The 19556-nt window shown below is 39.7% G+C and overlaps 1 protein-coding gene and 1 long non-coding RNA gene across 5 annotated transcripts in view; one reads left to right on the forward strand and one right to left on the reverse strand.

The window, feature by feature from the left end:
* Nucleotides 1-2607: 2607 nt before the first annotated feature.
* On the forward strand, nucleotides 2608-9539 carry LOC130680204 (uncharacterized). 2 transcript variants are annotated; one of them, XR_008993235.1, is made up of 3 exons: nucleotides 2608-4873; nucleotides 6063-6123; nucleotides 8122-9539. It is a non-coding gene; the product is annotated as an uncharacterized LOC130680204 (long non-coding RNA). The 2 variants fall into 2 exon arrangements; XR_008993234.1 differs by lacking the exon at nucleotides 2608-4873 and having other exon boundaries at nucleotides 5852-6123.
* A 163-nt stretch (nucleotides 9540-9702) lies between these two features.
* MPHOSPH8 (M-phase phosphoprotein 8) overlaps nucleotides 9703-19556 on the reverse strand; it is a 47448-nt gene continuing 37594 nt past the window's right edge. Inside the window, exons 9-14 of one of the 3 annotated variants that reach the window (XM_036910184.2) lie at nucleotides 19141-19227; nucleotides 15366-15520; nucleotides 13145-13299; nucleotides 11728-11855; nucleotides 10563-10646; nucleotides 9703-10041 (exon numbers count right to left, since the gene is read on the reverse strand). In XM_036910184.2, coding sequence (XP_036766079.2) covers nucleotides 10000-10041; nucleotides 10563-10646; nucleotides 11728-11855; nucleotides 13145-13299; nucleotides 15366-15520; nucleotides 19141-19227 — 651 coding nt within the window. In that variant the 3' untranslated portion in view covers nucleotides 9703-9999. Of the gene's footprint in view, nucleotides 10042-10562; nucleotides 10647-11726; nucleotides 11856-12550; nucleotides 12755-13144; nucleotides 13300-13923; nucleotides 14061-15365; nucleotides 15521-19140; nucleotides 19228-19556 lie in introns of those variants that run through there. The other 2 variants (XR_008993233.1, XR_005029791.2) reach the window with 2 other exon arrangements.

Here is a 19556-nt window from a genome sequence, read left to right on the forward strand (position 1 = left end):
ATAGAATCTTACAACATACACTCTCGATTCTTTCACTCAACATTGTGCTTTGGAGATTTATTTGTGTTGTTGGCATGTATCAGGAAAGTTGCTGCATAGTATACCATAAGTGAATATGTGACATTTTGTTTTTCCAGTCTTCTGTTTGATATACACTTGGAATAGTTCCCAGCTTGGGGTTATTATGAATAAAGCTGCTATGAACATTCTTCTGTAAGTTTTTAATGCATTTCACTTTCCTTGAGGAAACTGTCTAGGAATGAAATTGCTAAGTGTAGGGTATGTATATGTATCTATGTTTCTTAGAAACTGCCAGTTTTCCAGTTTATACTCCCATGAGCAGTGTATACGATATTCTGCTGCTCTGCATCTTTGGCAACACTTGATATTGTTGTCATGTTGGTTTTAGCCATTGTAAGTAAGTGTGTAGAGGTTTATCAGTGTAATTTTTATTTACATTTCCCTAGTAACTTCTGATGCTGAGTACCTTTTCATGCACTTTTTGGCCAATCAGACCTTTTTTAGTGAAGTTATTTTTGCCTTACCTTTACCTCAATGGTATTTATACAGTAGTCCCCCCTTATTTGCAGGGCGTATGTTCCAAGACCCCTGGTAGATGCCTGAGACTGTGGCTAATACCCGATCCTATATGTACTATGATTTTTCCAAAATGATAGGAAAAATATATCACACCTATGATAATAAATCAGGCAGTGAGATTAACAATAAAAATAAAATAGAGCAATTATAACAATACACTAATAAATTTTGTGTGAATGTATTGTCTCCCTCAAAATAACATACTGTGTTGTATTCACTTTTCTTGTGATGTGAAATGATAAAATGCTATATGGTGAGGTGAAATAAGGTGATTCACATAGGCACTGTTAGCAGGCTACTATTGATTTTCTGACAGTATGTCGGAGTATCATCTGTTTCTGGAACATTGATGAGTGCAGAAAGTGAAACTGGATAAGGGGGAGCTAAACTAGGTTGTGTGGTTTCATTGCTGTCTGATACAAAACTCAGTCATTTTTCTATAACCTATGAGGTTAAAAAATGCGTAGCTTTATTAGCATTCAGAAAAGCCAGATGATGTTGGGAATTGAATATTTACCTTTATTGTTCATATTGAATATTAATATTATGGATTTCTGCTTTTTGCAAATATCAGATGAAAGATGGACATCATTATATAAATTGAACTTTTATTATGATACCTGGTTTGCTAACTTGGGTGGAAAATTCAAGAATTTGGTAGAAAGTCAAAGCCTTAGTTATTTTCATTTTGTAAATTTGCAGTCTAAGTTATGTGAAAAGTAAACTTACTGAGAATTTTATGTCTAACATCCAGTTATTTGTTCATTTAATTGAAATTGTGTTCTGTTATGTAATATCACTTGTTCATCAGTTGAAATTGTATTACACCGAAAAGCAGGATGAATTCGTAGGTGTATTGTCAAGTGTTTTACTGATATGATGCTTTTGTGGGCATTTTCTCAAGTTTCCTTGGGAAATGATGTATTTTGAATTTTTGGTCTTAATCTGTTATTCTCTTAATCACACTCTATTTCCCTATAATCTCTGAGGATATATGCTTCAAGAGTCTTTTAGTTGCCATTGGAATAAAACTACTTTCAGCAAAGAGTATACTACATATTTTGACTGTTAAAAATTGCCTGTAATAGTAGCATTTGGCTTATTTGGCAGCCAGTATTATGGTCTGTGTCGTCATGAAGGCCAACAATCAAATTTAGTTACGAACACTGTTCTTATATGAGATCTGATAACACTGTTCACAAATACGGATACCCCCTCCCAACTCCCGACCCAATGTTTGCAAACCTCCTAACATGTTTCTGCGAAGGGAAGCTCTACTACTATTTATTTATTATTTTGGTATCATTAATATAAAATCACATGGGCAACACTGTAGTTACTAGATTCCCCCTATTATCGAGTTCCCACCACATACCCCATTATAGTCACTCCATCAGCATAGTAAGATGCTATAGACTATTTGTCTTGTCTGTATATACTGCCTTCCCCATGGCCCCCCTTTCGTTATGTGTGCTAATTGTAATGCCCCTTATTCCCCTTCTCCCTCCCTTCCCACCAACTCCCCCCCTGCCCCGCCCCCTGCCAGTCCCTTTCCCTTTGGCAAATGTTAGTCCATTCTTGGGTTCTGTTGAGTCTGCTGCTGTTTTGTTCCTTCAGTTTTTTCTTTGTTCTTATTTTTTTTTTTTTTTGCAATTTGTGCTGATACTTTATTTTTTGACTTTTTGACTTCTCTTCCATTTTTTTTTATTTTTGGTATCATTAATCTACAATTACAGAAAACATTATGTTTACTAGGCTCCCTCCTTCACCATGTCCCCCCCACATACCCCTTCACAGTCACTGTCCATCTGTGTAGTAAGATGCTGTAAAATCACTACTTGTCTTCTGTGTTGCACAGCCCTCCCTGTGCCCCCCCACATTACACATGTTAATCATAATGCCCCCATTCTATTTTCCCGCCCTTATTCCTCCCTTCCCACAAGTCCTCTCCAGTCCCTTTCCCTTTGGTAACTGTAAGTCCATTCTTGGGTTCTGTGATTCTGCTGCTGTTTTGTTCCTTCAGTTTTCCTTTGTTCTTATACTCCACATATGAGTGAAATCATTTGATACTTGTCTTTCTCCGCCTGGCTTATTTCACTGAGTGTAATACCCTCTAGCTCCATCCATGTTGCAAATGGTAGGATTTGTTTTCTTCTTATGGCTGAATAATATTCCATTATGTATATGTACCACATCTTCTTTATCCATTCATCTACTGATGGACACTTAGGTTGCTTCCAATTCTTGGCTATTGTAAATAGTGCTGCGATAAACATAGGGGTGCATCTGTCTTTTTCAAACTGGGCTCCTACATTTTTAGGCTAAATTTCTAGGAGTGGAATTCCTGGGTCAAATGGTATTTCTATTTTTAGTTTTTTGAGGAACCTTCATACTGCTTTCCACAATGGTTGAACAGGTTTACATTCTCACCAGCAGTGTAGGAGGGTTCTAGGGGAGCTTTTTTTTTACTCAACAAATCAAGTGTTTTGGCTTGGGACAGTAAAAATCAAACTTTTAACTTGCATACAATTCTTATTGACCCCATTTTATCCTAAAATTAATTTAAAATGTCACTTTTGTCCAAAGTGCTGTCATACAGTCTTGTTACAGTTAAGCTTTAAGATCCCAGTTGAGAGAGACTCTTCTAATGCAATTTTTTCCCCTATATGACAGGATCAGTTTGATGGAGACCGCTATTCTTCAGCATCAGAAAATGTCAAAAGTCCAAATTCCTCTCTTTGTGTATCAACTTTTTAGAATTTCACAAAATTTAAAATGCATATTTTGAGTATCATTGAATGGATGAATGTGGGTAATAGCTTGCTATAATTATTAGTGTTATAATCCAGTGTAAAGTTGATCACTTCTTTGTGAGACCACTTCTTTAGTCAACTTTAGTGATTGAATATTGAATTCAAGTCATAAAATAAACCACCCTTTTTGAACTACCTATTGGCCACTGGGAATTGGCTGATCTGGAGATTACCTTCCTAGGTTTCAATATAGTTAATCCTTCGTGAATTGTTGGTCACATTTTTGAATAGTTTAGAAGTCTTAATTAAAATATTTAGTATTCTTGTATTGTTTCATTAAGAACTAAGTAATCCAGTGTCCACTTCGGTCTATGATTCCATTTATTTTTCTTGTCCACCTTAACTTTACCAAAGGCAATATATATGGAATTAATACATTTACAGTACCACCTTAAGAATGCTAATGACTTTAGGAAAAAGTTTCATGTACAACAGAATGCTAGTTAAAGTTGGAAATATATATAAAAGGTAGGTTTTTGTTGACTTACATAGCATGCCTTATTTGAAATAATGCCCAGGATCACTGAAGTACATTAGAGAGGTCTATGAATTCTCTTGTTACATGCAGAATTTTATATACATATTTTTGCATGAGTAATATCCAGGGGGAGATTTGTATTTCATTCAATTCTTAGGTGAATTTAAGACACAAGTGGTTTGGAGAACAATACCAATTTAGGGCAGTTAATTACACTATTTTTGGATCATGTACCCCTCAGCATTTAAAAAAATTGAGCACAAATGTGTATTTATTTGTAAATTATAATTGTCCTACTGTACTAATATTTCAGGTGTGTCATAAAAACATTTTTATAAATATGAGAACAATAAACATAAACCTGTGTCCCACTGAAAAATCTGGGTTGCATGTACTCCCTCTGGAGAGCATTGGACCAGTAGGTAGTAACATATTTGTGTGCTCTGCCTTGGTACAAGTAGGATAAAATTTTGTAGATAAGTAGAAATGATCCTATGTAGCATTTTGGATTACAAGGCTTCAAGCTGTGGGTTGCTGAGGGCCAATAAACCATATAAATGGGCCTACCTATATAACAAAGGAAGAATTTGGCAAAATAGACACTCAATATTTTTAAATCATAGTAGACATTAAGATTTAGTGTTTAGGGTTTAATGGTATTCAATGTTAAAATACAAAAAAACTGAGTTGAATTTTAAGTCAGTTGATGTCCTTTGAGGAAATAAAGATTTTTCATGAATGGAAATAAACGAGATCAAGGCTTGAAATAGCATCTGAATGGAAGCCGGGTTCTGTTAAGAACTTCAATGGGTTAACACTTCTGTATTTTTATTTATTATTGAAACTGGCTTTTAAAAGTCTTAAATCTGATTTTACTGCATTCCTAGGAGTATAAAAGAAAACATGGATGAAGCTCCCTGAAACTTGGCTTCGAGCACAAATTGAAGTTTGTAGACTAGGAAGTGCTGGTCTGTTCCCTCAGGTCAGTGTCCATCCTGACAGCCTGCTCCTTGCTTCGGAGATTCTTCACTGTCTTCCTGCTGCTGACTTTGGACTTAACGAACATGTGGAAGTCCCTGTGTTTTGAGTTAGTGGAACAGTGAACAGTTTATAGTAGAAGCTCAAACCTCTGCTTCTCTGCTTGTTTCACGGTATCCTGGGTCACTGCCCTGTTCTCCGAGCAAGGTCGGAGGTTGTTTTAGTTTCAAATTGCCCTCGTCTTTCCTCACTGGTAGTAATGTGTGTATTGATTTGTCTTTAGGTGAAACTGGACTAGAAATGTCCAGAAATTAAGAGTGGAAATGACGTCTTAAACAGGTCTGTTTACTAAGGGAAAAAAAGATTACCTCTTGGGTGTTAGTGATCCCAAGCCTAAAATTTTAGTCTTGTTAGAGCCTTTCGAAGGTGTGTAATCTTAAAAATGATTTATCATCATAAAATCAGATCCATGCTAGGGATTCTAGCTCATTTTCCTTTGTGCTTTTCACCCTTTTGTAGAGGGTAACAGTTTTAACTATTAAGTTAGACATGAAATTTTATAGAAACATTTACATATGTGATCATGATGGTATTATTTTAACGGTGGTGTAATACTGTCGTCCCGAGAGATCATAAAGTATTAAGTATATTTCTTTCCTATCTGCCTTATTTGGTGATGGTTGGTAATAATTCTGTTCTTATACTACTATAGGATTGTCAACAATACCTGAGAGTTTTGTGGAAGTACAGAAACTCAGTACGTAGAGGAGCAGCGGCATCAGACTGCCGATTTCAGCGAGCTCCCTGGGGCTTTGTGTTCACATTGTGTGAGAAGCACTGATGCATAGCAGATTTAAGAGATTTCACCTTTTAAAAGTATCTGATACCTCATTCAGCACAAAAATGAGACGTCTGTCCTTTTAAGAACCACTGCTTTTTAGTATTAACACATTTAACTCTTCAGGTACTTATCTCTGTACAAGCTCACCAAAAACCAGATAGAGAAATAATGGATTAGTGAACAAAAATCTGTAGGTTAAGGAAAGTGATTGTTTGATAATTGTTTGGCCTGCTGCTAAGTGACTAGCCCAGCAAATTATTTTCTTTGTAATTGAAACCTCTTGGTTCTTCCTTTAAAAAATCTATCATGAATAGTAATTCCTGTTTACTAACAAATAAATTTTTTTTTTCAGGCCGACATCATTCTGTGGGAGAAATGTTTTTAATTACAGGGGAGAAACAAACAAGAAAACAGTGAGTTTATTATTCTGTATAAACAACTTATGGATATATATACAAGCAGTCATAACCTTGACATTTATATCTTATGGGCAGATTCTCTGTTTTAGTCTCTCAAATAGTGGGAACTTTACATATTCATTCATGTTTTGTTTTTTTAAACGTATATTCCTATCCCTTTGTGTGGTTTTGCTGGTTAATGTTAGGAAGTACAGAGGTAGCATGCACACAGACTAACCAGTGAATCCTCCTTTTCAACTCCTTGTAAACAGGAACCATTTAGAGGGATTTTTACCTCATGTAGCCTGCAGTTTTGACTTAGTCCTACTCATAACGTTATGCATTGTTGTGAAAAAAATCATGTTTTTACTTAAATACGTATCCTGGCCCAAGGAAAGCAAATAATGGGGAATATAAGCAAGGTAGAGAGACGTGGTAGGGCAACAGAAAAATTTCCTCCCAAATTAATGAATTACTAGGTTTAGATTTCCAGCTGTGGGTCCTTTAGGAACCCAGGACAAAGGACAGATGACTATTTCCCAATTTTGTTTTTTGTCCTGATTGAGTTATGAACTCTGTCATAATTTTCCAGCTTGCTTGTCCTGTACTCAGAGGAGGTAGTCAGGCCGAGAAACCCAGTCTGGTCTGAAAGGAGCATTCATTGTCTGCAGGTTGGCCCAGGACAGAGCAGTGCGGCGGGCCTTCAGTGATCTTCTGCACTTACTTCACATGATTTGGGACTGATAAGGTTTTAACCTTAAAATAATTTTAGAGGTTTTTATAGCAGTGAAACTAACTGCATGAAATATTAAGATTTCCAAAATTTAGTATTTCGTTTTATAAATTACATCTGTCTGGTGCCTGTGGTTCTGCTCTTCTCTGGTCTGTGCTAATCATGCTCCATGAAATTTTCTACTTCTCCCAGTTTTTATACAAAGCACATTAGACTTTCACAATGCTTACAGAGGTCCTCTGTTAATCTTTTAGATGTGAAATCTTGGCAGCACTTGTGAATCCTCAGTTAACTTTGAAAGCCACTGGTATAATGTTGAGTAGAATTCTAAAAGTAAACCTAAGCTTCAAACTGTAACCTCCTGACACTCCACTGAATAAATTCTACAAATTGAATTAGGGTGGGAATGACTTGAGAAGATAGTGTATTGAGTAATTTCATATTCCTGGACTGAAATCAAACTCCCCATTTAATTGTAGTAGTTCACATTTATTTAGTAGTATTATGTCCTGGGTACTTCTCTTTGGTACCAGCTATTGCAGATAAAAGGTGTGATGTGCCTATTAGAAATACTCCTTATGAGTAGACTGACCTGAATGGTACAGTGAAGTTAAATTCACTGAATAACCTGGTTATACTGTCCTTAAAACCTCAGCAACACCAGAAAGGACTAATGGCTTTGGAGTGATTTTTCTTATAATGGCTTTGGAGTGATTTTTCTTAAAATTGAGGAAAAACGATGTATACTAATTGCTTTTCAGTGAGTCTGGCCAAAGGGTGATGATGTGATACCTGACCTGCTGTTCAGTCAGATCATCCTGGCCTAGATGAAGCTGTTGTGTGTTCTGTATAGTGTATACTTTAACTAACTATATGAGGGAATTGCTGTTTTTGACCTGCAGTACTAAGCATATCTGTAAACGTTCTGCTAAGTTACTACTTGAGAATTGGTTTTCCAGAGAAATTATTGCTCACATTTTGTACATACAGTTGACCCTTGAACTATGTGGGAGTTAGGGATGTCACTCCCACAGCTGAAAATCTGCATATAACTTTTGGCTCCCCCCAACTTAATAGCCTACTGTTGCCCAGAAGCCTTAACAGTTGATGGACACATTTTATGTTGTTTGTATTGTTGACATTTCTTGATTGTGTGCCTAAGTTTTTTAACTTTTTGTAATAGATTTGTGTACATTTTGTGGTAGTAATGGTAAATTAGACTAGTATCTACATACATTTCATGCATTCATGACATACTTTTTATTTTTTATTATTTCTAGGCTATCTAGTTCATATTTCTTCAAATGATAACAAAGCTCCAAACACTTTCCACTGTATTTACTGAAAACATGTGTGTAGTAAGTGGACCAGCGCAGCGCTCAGCTGTTCTCCAGGCAGCGGCATCTGCGAGGATTTAGCTGCCTCGTCAGACCCAGCAAGGAACAACTCTCTCAAGTGGAAGGAGTGGCCAGACGGTTCAAGAGACAGAACTTCCATCCTTAAGAAACTGGAGCTTTCCGCGTTTGCATACTCTCAAGGACAAGTGTGATTTCAACTGATGAGAGAAGCTATGGTTTAGAGCAAAACAACTGTATTAAACTGTGAGGCTCTAAGGTATTATCCTATAGACACAACTGTTTCCAGAATTTACTGGCGTATCTGGCACAGAACTCGTAGAAGCTGATATACACAACTTTTAGGTAATGTTACCCCAAGTTAACTCAAACCTTAACGTTGTTTCCCTGACCCTGCTTCATTAAAGTAACTTGCCCATTTCCCCAATAAATACTGTTAAAAGACTTTATCCTATTTCTTAGCCTAAACAACCTAAGGGAACTATTTCAGGTTTTCTACTTGGTTTCTATCCTAGATAGCCTTGCCTCCCTTCATATTAGTGTATCTAACGTGTTCTTGTAAAGTTGTTGCCATCTTAGGCATAATTTTGAGATAAGAGAAATTTTCTTAAAAAAAAAACCCATTTCTCTTATGTATATGGGATCAAGGTATTACTGTTCCCCTTAACATCCCTGGTCCATATATGCACTGTTGCTAATTCAAATCTCGTAACTTTTTTCTAGAAAGCTATTGTTTGTTAGTACATGATTCAAGATGATAACCAAAAAAAGTTAAAATCCTAGCTATCATTTAGGTGCCTCTTTAGTATCCACCTTGAGGTCCTGATACTTGAGATGATAGAAAGGAAATATAGACCACTGCTGTTTGGTGGAAAACACTGTAGGAAAAGGCAACTTTAGTATGTGAACATGGTTCTCTGAACAATGTCAGTATCAGTACACCATACGTGGTCTAATATGGGACACTGTGAAAATTTCTCATTAAAATTATAACCAGCCATAAAACCCGTCAGGAACTGAACAGCCTTACACATTCCCACAGTCTAGACTCAGCTTCATTTATCACTCTGTTAGATATTTCTTGAACCGTGTTGTCAGACCAGTGGGAACTCCACAGAAGCAACGACTTCACAAGACTGTGTGCTGAAGCTGGGCCGGCCTTTAAAGGGAACAGAATCTGGTTTTTCAAAATTACCTGATGGAATCTAAAAAAAAAAAGGCTAAAAGTTTACCACATTCCCTTTCGGGCCTCACCTCATTATGTCTTGATATATACATTTTTTGCTGTATCTTAGATTCTGATTATCTTTATTTACAAACAATAAACTGCAAATAATACAGTCGTCATGGTCACCTGGGATTTGGGGGCAGACCTCCTACCATGTTAGATGAGTGATACACTTCAAGGGTGGTGATTTCACATTTTATAGTGCTTGGGTAACCCAAATGTATGTAGCACACACACACATTCCTTTTTTAAAACAAATTCACCAAAGCTAGAAAATCTCAAGTAAAAAAAAATTTTTTTTTAATTTTCTTAATCCTATTCCATTCCACATTGTGGAAAAACTGAAATAAATGCAGTTTGGACACAACACCAGGATTTCAGAACACTGGTATAGATAATTTATGTTTTATAATATGTCAGAACACCAGGTACCATCTTACAGACTCCAACAGATGGTAGGCCTTATTAAACTGTAAGAGGCTCACAGATGAAGTGTTAGCTGTGCCGGAATCCCAAACTGCCTCCAAGAGAGTATTTAGAAATGGAGAGCGACTCCGTCCCAGCCCTCGGCTTGCTCACTGCAGCTGCACTCTGTATGCACCTATTAGCAATTTAACCTATTGAAAGAAAGAATACACATACATCAGTACAGAAGTGTAGCGTTCTCCTTTCCTAGAAGAGGGGAAAAAAACACGCCCATCACTTGTTTCTCTATTTGGCAACATTTTCAAATCGGTTATCAATTTAGGTTGTTACATTATCACTATTTGAATAAAAAATCCAAGTGCTTATAATTTGAGTTTTATGTCATTTTAAATTGTACTATTTATCATATTCAGCTTCATTTTACAAGGACAGGTTACTTACATACATCTGGCGAATAAGGAAATTTAGAACACATCTCACTGTTAGATCCCACAGAGTTGCATGCTTCCCATTTTCAGTTAACCTTCTTGACACATCTGTCCCAACACATTTTAGATTCAATAGGTGCATCCACCCAGCACCGCTACCCCAGGGAGCACATGTCTCTGGGACAGGCATACCAGGGCTACCATGGCACTGGAAAACGTACTCTAATGATGACAAAGTAATCTGGGGTAGCATTTAAGTGACAATATAAGTAAAGGATTTTCACCTTAGCACAGGGTGCTTCTGTCAACCTTATGAAGAGTTTATTGGGGCCTGCAACAGGGCTGAATGAGTAAACAAAATGGCTATCCTAGGGAAAGAGAAAAAGAAGTTATTCTTAATTTATAATATGTACTTTAAATTCACATTACCTATTCAAGGTAATACATTCAGATGGTTACAAAATCAAAATGATATAAAAAGCCAAATAACTGACTCCATGCACCATCTCCTTCCAAACAGGCAGTTATTTTTTTGTCAGTTTCTCATGGATACTTCCAATGTTTTTTTATTGTAAAAAGCACGTAACAAAATTTACCATCATAACCATTTTAAGTGCACAGATCACTAGTGTTAGCAGTTCCTCAAACGTGTACACCTAGACACAGCTAGACTGTCTAAGAATATAACCTTATCTTAAGAGACCAGAAATCTTTTAAGACACCTGTGATGTAAAAGGATGTTTTGTATTTGACTTTACATTAAGGCAACATGCTGTGATTCCTTTCCCCCTTGATTTATTAAAAAGATAAATGATAAAACACTTGTTTGTAGGGCTTACTTGGAAAAACACTATCCAGATAAATCTTTAGAATTATACGATATATCCAGCCATATGCAGCTTAAATGTTAAAAATCTTCACAACTACTTAATGCAACTTAAAGAAAGAACTCTAAATTTGGCAAAAGAATCATACACGCTAATTCTTCAAGAGTACTTTATGTTAAAATTTATACTGCCACTAATAGATTATATATTTTTATTTTAAAATGTTTGAGTAAATCAATTATGATTGAATAAAATTACACATTAAAATGAAGCATAAATACAACCAAATACAGTGGTTGTATTTGAATCATGGAAAGATGTTTTCCTTTTTCCATTTCCTAAGCTTAAGTGAACATTTGTAATTATAATGGCAGAAAAAGGCATATTTAAAATTAAGAATTTATATTCAGAATGTTAGTTCTGAGACATGGCAAATGTAATTTAAGGGAGAGAGAGATCAAAGATTTTCACTGACAAGATTTAGTGTAATTTTAGTTTATGAGTATGTGTTAGTATCTCATTTCCAAAAATTGGTTTACTGAGTTTTAAATTGCTGTTTTAATATGTTAATTATAAGTCATTGTGAATGTAATTTTCAGTAATGAACTATAGAAAATCTTACCAGGAAAACAGGAAGTTGAAATTTATCATTTAAAACCACAGCTTGTACACTACATGGTCCACAGAGCCGAGCAATAACTTCTTTACCCAGAAAGTTTGCATGGAAAATAAACAGCAGAATGCCAGAGCCTGCATAAGGGAGATGTACATTTTAATTGAATCTGAACATGAGCCAGGGAGGAAGGACACCCATGTGGTGGTGGGGGACCCTGAGCCAGCCCCACCCACCACCCACTCAACAATCTGAGCCCTCCAATTTTTTCAAACCATAGAACCCTTTCTATTTTCTGTCCAAGTGAATTCCTACTGATAGACTAGACTTTTTAAAATAAGCTGTATTTTTTAAAAAACCGTTATTGGAAAGTTACTGCTGAATGAATAAATGTCATGGAAACAAACCCACGCTGTTTATGGGTCAGAGTGATTTTCCATTTTCTTCCACATGCTATTTTTGCCTTTTCCAATTTTTGTGATTAATACTAAAAAATCTTACTTTGAAAGAACAAAGAGATTTGAAATTTTCACTGAATGCCAAAATATTCTGCAAGATCGTTTTTTTGAACAAAAGCAGTACTTTTAAACAAAAACTAAGTATATGAGCTCTATGACCTTTCTGGTAAGCTAACCACTTTTAACATGGTACAATACCGATCCAAGCCAGTTACAAACAAGGAGACTCCGTAAGGGTGACCCCCCAGAGCCATTTGCTTAATGCTCTGGTCTCAGGAAAAAAGGGCACACTTTTTTGTTTGGACTACTTTACCTCCCCTTTCAAACTATTTTTAAGGTGACATACTGATTTGCTCTCTAGCTTTAGAAAGCACCTTCCCGGCCTAAAGCACTGCGGATCCAGAGAAGGAAAGGCTGTCTGCAGACAGGGGAGGAGTTTCTCTTTGACCCTCCCCTCAGCTCCACCATGAACTCGGCCGGCACACAGGTCAGGTCAAGTGCTCCGTCACTGTCTGGCAAGGACGGCTGGTTGGTCACTCTTCAGAACACACTTGAATAGGGAGGTCTGCAGTGAAATCCTATTGGAAGATCCTTCCGTTAAGGTCATGTTTGTATGTCTGCCAACCAAAATGAGTTCCCTTTAAGGGAGGGGTGTCCACAGTGAGCTGTGCTCTAACAGACAAATGCTGGAATTTCACTGGTGATAAAATGACCCAAGGGACCCTAACCAATTTGCTAACAGTTGTTTCATGGTATCAGTATAGACTTTCAGCCAAATTATTAAACAAGATGTACAGTTCTAAAGAGCCACAAACATCCTCAAGAGACCAAGGTCAGTGTTAATCACACTTTAGTGTGATTATTATACATGCTAATTATTATACACAATGGAATTTTCTTAACATTTTGCTCAAAGAGAGAGTTCCATATTTATAATGCCACATTTCAAACAGAGAAAACAGGCTTACCTTCTGGTATATTCTGTGGGAGTTTGTAATTGAAATCTGTCGAAAAATCTGGCCCCTCACAGAGACGATGACATGCTATTGGAAAAACCGGTTCTAGTAGAGCAAGACGTGCTTCAAAGTAATCCCTTATTGTTTCTTCTGCTACTCTTGAAAGTCTAATAAGTAAAGAGTTTTTAGTATCAATTTAACTTCCCTCTTCTCGTTTCCCTCATCAGTTTTTCTTAGCACTCGGCATCTGATCCACCGTATGTCTGCCTGTCTCACTGTCTATGTCCTCTGAGGGGAATCTAGGTTCTAAGCGGACAAGCTGTCTCTTCCTCTGCTGTCTCCATCTCTCCCCTTTTGAATAATAGTGCCTGGTATACAGTGCTCAATTCATACTTGTCTAATGAATAAGTGATTAATTTGGAGCAGAATTAAGAATTCTGTTAAAAAATAAACTGAAGAATTGCTATACACATTCTCTTGATATAGTACTTAGTTTAGAAATTGGTGATTATGAGTAGTGCTACTACAGAGATTTTTAAAACTATTTTGCTGGGAAGGTAAAATCTTACCTGGTTTGCCCAAGATATTCTGGTTTTAGGGGTGTTAAGTCCTAAGTCCCAGGAAATCCTTTCTTTAGTCAGTTTTCAAGTAAAATCCAGCATCCCAGGAGCCCCTGAGCCTCAGGCAAACCAGGAAGATGGGTCACCTACTTGCTGGCTACCTATCAACTATCCCCCAGGAACAGACTGAGATGAGTGGGCTTCGCAGGACTCCATGCAGCCACGAATCACCTGGAATCAACAAGGTGCTGACCGAGACTCATGAGTGCGTGGGTCTAAGCACCTGCATCTCTAGCAGGCAACAAGAGCAAGTGGAGGAGACCACACCTCAGTAGCCAGGGTCAGGAAAATCTACCAGGACGTTTCACCTGAGGATGACAGGACATCTCCAGTAAAATTTCAGATGAATAGAAAAAACTATGGTCAAAGATGCATGCAGAAATCACTGGCTGGGTGGGGCTCCCAGCAAAGGATGTCAGAGCGGTCAGACACACCAGGCACATACCCTTTCTTGGCCTTTGCCTTTTCTGTCTTGTGTTTGAAGTCTTACTTTCTGCTTAGGATATAAATTGTACACCTGGAATTGCAATGATCTTACAGGCATTTAGATCAAAGCCATGTCCCAAGGACGGTGGACGAGGAGGCGGGGAGAGTGGCTGCTCCTGCCTGAGGCTGCAGACCACTGACTCCGTTACACAGACACTAAGAACTTGTGTTGCTCTTTGTGAAGTTTGTTAGGTGTTGCCAAAATAATTCTTAAATGATAGAAAGCTACTAAATTACTTGTATGAACTTCCAATAAAAGAAAATAATTTAGAATGCATTTGAAAATGCATGAGCTTGAATGGATAAGCTGTGATCCCTCCCCTCCTCCCCTCTCTACGGCAACCACCAGTGTGTTTATGTATCTGTTTTTTTTGTTTGTTCACTTTTGAGATTCTACATATTAATGAAATCATATGGCATTTATCTTCTCTAACTTATTTCAGTTAGTGTCATACCTGATTCAATTGTGTTACAAATGGCAAGGTTTCATTCTTTTTTATTCTGAAAAGCAAAGAATATACAATTCCAAAAGTAAAAACATCAGCGGTTGCCAGGGGTTGGGGAGAGGGAGGGAAGACAGGATTTTAGAGCGGTGACTATTCTGTACGAGCACAAAGCAGATCCATGTCACTGCACGTTTGTCCAAAGCCAGAGAACTGACACCACCGAGGTGCACCCTGAGGTGCGCCACAGGCTCCAAGCCGTGCACAGCCCTGGGTGCAGTGCTGGCAGCACAGGAGGCTATGCCTGTGGCCGTCTCTGTGCTTTCTGCTCAATTTTACTGTGAGCCTAAAACTGCTCTAAACACTTAGGTCTATTAACAACAAGAACTAAAGTGTAAATGCTGTTAAGAAAATGTTTGTGAACCTGAGATTTTAAGGATATACCCCAGGCAGGACAGTGCTAGTCCGAAACTTTCTAAGACCTCTTGCAGAAAATAACTTGCAGAAAAGTAATTCATCTGTCACTTATTAAATTCAAGATCTTGTGAGAACAGAACCTCTCAGGCCTCCTACTTGACAATCTTGTTCTGAGCAGTTACACACATGACATTTCAGTCATGATGTGTCCTATCAAATGACATTAACCTTTGTGACTTAACCATGGGACATTCTCTTAACACTTACGTCTCTAAATGACTCTTGAGCAAGTCATACACCAACACGTTGTTACACTGCTTTGCAAAATGCAACGCACTGTTTTGGTGCTTTGACAAAATATTGCAGTCAGCTCCACATTCAATCACAAGCCGTACGATGTCCGAGTTTCCTCTTTTACAAGCCTACATTAGGAAAAGAAGAGAACTAATTACTTAACTGTGAAGTAAGGTACCGACCAGTCAGCCTTTGTCCTTTCTCCAGAGGTGGGGAATTCTCTCCGCAGAGGGCCTGGGGATGTTGGACCACAGGCGAAACCTGGGGTTGGGCCTCACTGGGCCTATGACGTAAACCGAAGTGGGTGCTCCTTTCACTCTAGGAAAATACAGAAATCTGCATCCGACAGTCATTTCTGCCCCGTGTCCACACTCCCAGCACCTGTATGGTTAGTGCTCTTTGAAGAATGGTTCTGAATTACCACACTCAATCAGGCTGAAAGGTGAAGTTTAAAACAGTTTTGTAAGGATATGTAATAGGTGCTGACTGTCTACTCTGCGAGACCCTGATCACAGAGCCAACAACCCTACTTGGCAGCAGAGCCCAGGTTTTCCAAATAGTGATCATTTTTTTCTCATCCACACAGATTTCTCACTCACTGCCTCCTGCTTTTTTGCATGATCTCAGTCCCTGTTTTCTCTGAGGTAGTCGAGCTATGCTCTTTTCTTTTTCTCTTAATATCCTGGGATTTCTTTGTGTTTCAGTGGTGGGCAGTTCTCACTGATTTCCGTGGGCCGTGCTGACCCTCCAGACTAAGTCTGTGAACAGGCAGCCTGGAAGAGCAACGGCTTTTTTGCGTGCTCAGTGGCCATTCCCACTAGCAGGTCTGGAAGGCTCAGCCCATGCAGGCCCCCAGCTAGGTGACACCTTAGCTCCATCCCTCAATTCATTTCTTCGCCGACTGATTCCTCACCAAATGGGCAACTTTGAAAAAGATACTTCTGTCCCCAAACAGAACACATGCCAGGCTTCTCTATGCCCTGTCATGCTCACGCTGCCCATCCTGCATCGGCTCTGTGTCCTGTGAACAGAGGCACCAGGTCAGAGTGCCTACCCCTCACTCTCAGACAGGTTAGTCTGGGGAATCTCTAAAGCACCTCTTGGCACAAAGTAATTTCAAACTGTTCCAAACAGGTACAATTTGAATTCAGCAAATTTAAGATGGAGCTGTGACACTGTTTAATGACCATTTCTTGGGCAAAAATATCTATGTCCAAGGATCTCTTCCTGTCTCATTACTAACCAGCCAGGTGACTTTAGGTCACCCTTAATTCTGAGTCTCAGTGTTTCTATTTGTCAAAATGGGATAATAGTGCTGCTTCTGTCTCACACATTGAGCTGAAATGGAAACATAAAGGATGGGGACCAGGCCAATGAACTCTCCCACGAGAACACAGGCATTTGTCTGCACCTACTCAGGGCCAGTTTTTCTACGGAATAGGGGCAACTGCAAGGTCAAAGGCATATGTTTTGGCAGATACGACAAATTGCCCCTCAAAAGGCTGCAACCGAACTGTCTGGAGATGTTTCTGGTTGTCAGAACTGGTCATGGGACCTGCTGACACCAAGTGGAGAGGGCAGAGATGCTGCCAATCATCCTACAATGCACAGGGCAGTCCTCACGATGAGGACGACCGGCCGCCCGTGCCAGGAGTGGGAGGGCTGAGAAGCCCTGCTGGACCCCCAACAGCAGCCCCACAGGCTTTCTCCACACCCTCACACTCTGGTAAAAACCAATTTTACACATTATTTCCTGAGATGGAAAGTTTTTTATTTTAGTTTCTGAAAATGTTTCCCCATGTTTGTTTCTTCTAATCCTAAAATTCAACAGAACTGATATACTATACTAAATCCTTAAAATCAACTAAAACCCTGCCTTTTAGGAACAAGTACCTAAATAAATAAATTAAGTGTAGATACAATGCAGTCGTTAAATGGATTTAGCAGTCTAGTCAAATACACACAGTTGTTACACAAACCTACTTTAAGCTCCTCTCCAGGAAGAGGCACCAAACAGGCCCAGGGCTGACTTCCCTCTGGGCCCAACCCCTCTCCCTTCTCAGCAAGGCTCCCGTTTGAGCATCTGCCTGTCACCCCCGCAGCCTCACAGACCCTCCAACCCAACCAAGCTCCTCCCAGACGAGGGCACCGCTGCTCTCTGTGGCACCAACCCTCAGGAGCTTCTCAGCCTTGTTGCCCTTTGATGCTCTGCCCCAGGGACGCAGCTGGCGCCTTCTCCCTCTGACCCCAGGACTCCTCTCCTATCTCTTCCTCTACTTCTCGGGTCTCTCCTATGCGATCAATCACCTGCCATGTCTGGCCTTTCCTTCCTTTCCGACTCACTACGAGTGATCGCAGGCTCAGACAGTGGCTATGATCAGGGCTGACCCTGGATCTCAATCTCCAGTCCAGAACTCTCTCCTGAGTGAAAGATCCACACGTGAGACAGCCGAGCATTTGTAGCTCAAATGCAGCAAGCAGAAGCTGGGTACTCCGAGCTTAGGAAATAGCATCACCAACGTCACCTTCTGTTATCGAACTACTGTGAATTCTGCCCCAAGAAACTGGTCAGTCTATCCACGCCTCTCTACCAGGACCACAGACGTACAAACCACTGCTTACATGTCTGCACGCTGCCTGTCTTTCTATCCACCCTCCTACTAGGGGACATTAAAACCCACCACCACCACCACCACCCAACCTTTACTCTGGTTATATTTTTCTCCAGCATTAAACCTTTAATGGCTCCCAACTGCTCTCAGGATGAATTCCTGATTCCTTATCATGGGTATGGAAAGTTTCTGTGTTTACTCCCCTCCACACACACCCTTTATGCTCCAGACTATTTTAGTATCTGCTATTTAGAATCCACCTGGTGATTTCTTAATTAAGATAAAAGTTAAAATTCATGCTTTGAGGAGCCACCTCTACTCTAAACATATGGCAATAACAGAAACACATAAAGGAAAATTAAAACTCAAAAGTAGGGCTCCTGAACAGAACAAAAATGAAACAGAATCATGAGCAGAGAGCAAGGTTTAAACCCCAAGTGTAGAAGAAGGCTGAAAGGCAGATGAGGCCTTCAGAATAACAGATTCAAGTCCAGACATGGCCAGGCCCGCTGCTCACTGGGGGTTGTCACCAGGCTCCTGAGGGGCTCATGAGAGGAAGTTGAAAATAGGTAATGCAGAGAAGTACCTACTCGGGCCATAGCCGCCACAAAGCCGCACCCGGAGAGGGGGCCGTACCAAGCCCTGCGGCTCCGAGTCAGCACCCGCTGTGGTCCGCCAGCATCTCCGGTCAGGTACCTACAGCTACTGCAAGGACAGGCCAGCATGCGCTGGGCCCCACCAACCTTACACTCCAAACCACCTGCAAACTACAATTCCAAAACCGCATGAAGAAATTTGAGGCTAAGGAGATGAATTCACCAACATAAAATACTACTGAGAATACAGGTGCTCTTCCCACTGCCAGGCCTCTGCATTCCACACACCATGCCCACCCAGCAGGGCTCAGCCACCACTCACATCCAGCCTACGGCTCCCCAAATCCACGGGCTGAGCTCGGCACCAACGTTCCCACCACATCCCGCTCACACTGAGCTTTGACTGCGAACCAACTATGCTCGTCTCCTCCTCCTCTTCCAGGGTCCCTGAGTCCCGAGACTGTCATGTGGAACGTGACCCGGCGTGGGCATATGCTGCACCTGAGGGGTGAGGGGACAGGCAACCCCGGAAGTGCTTACCTTCATCAGTGCTGTCTCGCCATTGCTCTGCTGGACATTCACAAAAGCTCCTGCTTCCAAAAGAATAGCCACTGTAGTTAAAAAGTTCTATTAAAGAAAAAAAAACACACAAACTTAATTCCCTAAATTCTTTCAAAGTAAGACATTTTAGATGTTTTGAAATTTTTAGCCATTAGAAAAAATCCTCAGACCCTATCCCAGGCTAGTGGGTGAACACAGCACCCTGGGCCCCCCACGGTGCAGCTCCCCCCACATTGGGCCGGCGCTGCCCGGGTGGCCCCATTGCTCTGGTCCCCACATGGTGGCCACACACCCTTTTGCCACCAAGTTCAATCTTAATCTCAACTGGAAAAGGTTTTTAAAAGGTTGCAATCAATATTACTACCTTAATCAGAGTCATTTTTTAATACAAATCA

This window comes from Manis pentadactyla, chromosome 2, assembly GCF_030020395.1.
Source record: "Manis pentadactyla isolate mManPen7 chromosome 2, mManPen7.hap1, whole genome shotgun sequence".
Lineage (NCBI taxonomy): Eukaryota > Metazoa > Chordata > Mammalia > Pholidota > Manidae > Manis > Manis pentadactyla.